The sequence below is a fragment of the Carex rostrata genome, chromosome 34, assembly GCF_964058835.1.
Source record: "Carex rostrata chromosome 34, lpCarRost1.2, whole genome shotgun sequence".
Lineage (NCBI taxonomy): Eukaryota > Viridiplantae > Streptophyta > Magnoliopsida > Poales > Cyperaceae > Carex > Carex rostrata.
The window spans coordinates 37665-41357 of NC_135951.1; the positions used below are offsets into that span (position 1 = coordinate 37665).

The following is a 3693-nucleotide window of genomic DNA, read 5'->3' on the forward strand; positions in this document are numbered from 1 at the left end:
TTAATTAAAAGCAGTTTGCCAAAATCCGGACGCATCATAATTGGCATCATTGTCTTCCCTCTAATGGCGATTTACGTCATCATCTCCATTGGCTACTTGACACTTCGGAAAGACACTGTAGTCACATTTGCATCTGCTTCTGACTCGACGCAAATCGAAATGGAGAAAGGGGTGCACAGATGCTCTGGCGATGGAGAAAATGAGGTTGTACGTACCATATAGAAAAGACCTTGCAGATATTCCATTTCCAGAATAATTTGTACATGAAATGCAATGTAGGGATCCAGACGTATGAGGTTTGTATCTAAAAAAATGTAATATTTTGGAAGATAAGGTCCGAAAAAGGTAGCTCCAGAAGTCCAGATGTACTTTTTCATAAAAGAAAATGTAACAAATATATTGCATTTTGTTATTGCTGAATAAAGAACAAATTTTTCAGGATCCACAAAAGACTATCCAAATTGAACACCTAGGTAGCACCTCCTAGCCTCCACAGAAATATTCACACGCTTAATTAGGCCTTTTATCCATCCAGTTGCTCAGGCGACTTAAGAGCCCGTTCTTTGCTTAGCAGCCTTTGCTAGGTTAGTCATATTACTATTCCCGGCTTAAATTGAGGATTTGCATAGCATCGTGGGTGGCCAGTGATCGTCTCTGCATAGCCAATTCAGGCTTTTATGCTGCAACTTCTCAGATTGGCCGAGTGAGGTTTGAAGGTGTTTCTTGATTCCTCCTTCACAAGCTATTACCAAACAAATTGAGGATCTCACTGTCCTCGCCTTCCTTCATTCTCTGTCCTTTTCTTCTTTCTTTTTCCTGCTTCATGCAGTTCTGAAAGACTGAAACGACGTAGCACAGTTGGTGATTTTAGGTGTACCAGGTTCAGCCGTCTTTATATTTCACTATGTATAGGGACAACATTTACTACATATAGCTAGTCAAGCAACTGAATTGAGTCATCTATTTTTGGTTTGCTAGACGAAATGGTCTTCGGTTTGCATCAGCCATATCTTTATTATTCTGCATGGTTAGGGCTCGTTTAGACTGCAAATCTGAAGGCACTGCTATAAATATCACAATACAAAAACAAAACTGAGCACATTTCATTTCAGTAAGAAAAAAACTGTGTAATTAGAGATAGTGCAGTACTAGCTGAATTTAACTGAGGAATACATATACCTATTGTCATAATAACTAAAAAACCAGCCCCGCTCGATTTATCACACTAAAACATAAAAAGAAGAAAAATCAAGTGTGCCTTGATATAACAACCTCCATATTCTTAAATTGTTTCCTGCTTAGGAGCCAAGTCTTGTCAACTTTATGGGCTCTAATATAATCATTTGAAAGTTTGATATCAACCTGCTTAAGATTCTTGCATCGAGAAAAGTCCACCCACATTAAATTATCCACTGTCTGGTAGATGTCAGTTTCCTCCCCACGACAATGTACTGCACCCATGTATAAGGTGATCTTCTCAAGTTTAGGTGTTTGTTGAAGGAGCATTGCAACTGAACTGAAATTGCAAGTCATGCACCAACCACCAAGACACAAATCCATTACGTTATGGAAGGTTTTGAGCTTGGTAATGCTACTTCCAATATACTCTGCACACATCATGAGAGAAATGTAAAGAAAAATATTCAGAAGATTCAAGATATGTGTTGAGATTCATCATGTACGATTTGTATAGCACACATGTTGAAGATCCACATTATTGGACTATATTGTAGGACATGAGATATTTTCTAGATAACTCAAAAATTATCTTACTCTTAAGTTATTTTCTCTGGATATATTATTTTGTCGAAGATATCTATGCATTCTAGAAAGTTTCTAGAAATATCGCAAAAGATATCTAACTCAAAAAACTTGAATATTCTGTAATCTATGTAATAATTTTTTTTTAATATTTTGTGATTTATGTAATATTTTAGAAAATCTACTCCAGCTCCATAACCATATAAATAGAGGTGTTATTCAACATTTGCAACTAAGCCTCTGTATGAGTGATTCTCTGTGAGAGTACGTGCAAAGATAAAGAGTGTGTGTGGTGATTATTTCCATGTGTATGTTATTCGAATAATTTTGTAATGTGGAGTGTTATTTGCATCATCTTATATTATATGTTGTGATAATAAAAATATGATTGTAATATTAGTGTTTCCGCTATGTGAAGGTCAACAAAACCAAGAGAGCTATCACAGTAAAAATATGTTTGTAAAATTGGATGCTCACCATCATGTCTTCGCTATGTAATTCGAGAACTGTGACATCTGAAAGGCCACCAAAATAGTCACCTAACTCAAGACAACGGCAAAGATTTTGCATAAAAGAAAGTGTGTTGCCCACGGTAGTTGTACGCAGAGTTTTCCACACAAAGTGTTCCCCACCTAATTGGTATGCACAACGAATATCAATTCCTGACTTGACTGCATCCCCAAGGAGGGAAGAGAGTACATACATGAATCTTTTATTGCACAGATGCAAGAAGCATTTACGAAGAGACAAGCACTTCAGCTTCTGACTGAAAATGCACGAAAATTCACCAGTTCAACCTTCCAATGACACGTCTTCAAGAATTGGACACCCTGAGAAAAGTCTGGTGATGCTTCTATTATCAAGTCTACTATTTGTGAGTTGTAACATTCTAATGCGGGGAAGATTTACAACCTCTGGTATTTCTTGAGGAAAGCTCCAACAACTTGTTTTCAATAACAGTTCCTCTATTGACTCACAGGAGAAAATGCATGCAGATTTGTACAAGGATGGAGCCTCCATAGAAAAAACTCGAGGATTGAACTTCATGGCAAAACTTGTACAAGAACGAACAAGGTCACAGCAGATACCTTTGTCTAATATTTTAATCAGGAAAGTGTCCAAAAAGGATGCCTCGCGACGGGATAGCAACATGTCAACAAATTCTTTGAACTTTGCATTAACTGCTATTTTTCTTTCCTTGATACTGAGACGATATTCATCCACAGACACAAACTCATGTGGATCAAAGTTGAGACGAGACAAGGAGGTCCAGAGATTCACCCATCTCTTTGACACTAAGCTTGTTTGAACCGCCATTCGTATCCCTAAGAAGGACAAAATATGTTGGAGCATTTCATCTGGTAAACTACTTATCCTATCAAACTCATCATTCGACATGAATGTATGCTTGTTACAGTTATTCATTGTTACCGCTGTAAAGTTAACACCTATGCAAAAAGTAATGTAAAAAAAAAAAAAAAAATTAAAATTCAGTTATAGCACAGAGCAGAAAATCAATTTCAAAAACAAGGTCTGAGCGATGATTTATATCCCTTTTGATTTTGTGATTGTGTATACAAGTCATTATTCATTTGGAATTGTCTAATTCAAAAAGAGGATGGCCTAAATCAATACCCATCAATTATAGAAGATTGGGAATTTAATAGATCAGAAACAATAACTGGCTTTCACATCAGCGGCACCACGCCATAAACCATGTAAGTAATGGGTAACAATTTTCCAAAACCTGATTTTTCAAAACTGAGATGTTTTTACTTGTTAGATCCATAGTGTATGCACATACACCCCTCTTTCAATTGATTACATTACTAACTTCAAAGGGTAAACAAGCTTGGCAGCATAAACATTTCCAATGAATTAGAGCTTTACTTCATTGTTTAAGGTATAAGGCTTATTCATTTTCTTTTCTGA

The 3693-nt window shown here is 36.4% G+C and overlaps 1 protein-coding gene across 1 annotated transcript; it reads right to left on the bottom strand.

Moving 5' to 3' along the window:
* Window positions 1-2553: 2553 nt before the first annotated feature.
* LOC144548818 (putative F-box protein At1g58310) lies at window positions 2554-3078 on the bottom strand. Its single transcript, XM_078297536.1, has one exon. The coding sequence runs from the start codon at window positions 3076-3078 to the stop codon at window positions 2554-2556; it is 525 nt and encodes a 174-aa protein (XP_078153662.1).
* Window positions 3079-3693: the final 615 nt, after the last annotated feature.

Excerpts from the sequence above, each read along its gene's own strand:
- LOC144548818 (XM_078297536.1), bottom strand. The coding sequence starts at position 3,078 with ATGGCGGTTCAAACAAGCTTAGTGTCAAAGAGATGGGTGAATCTCTGG.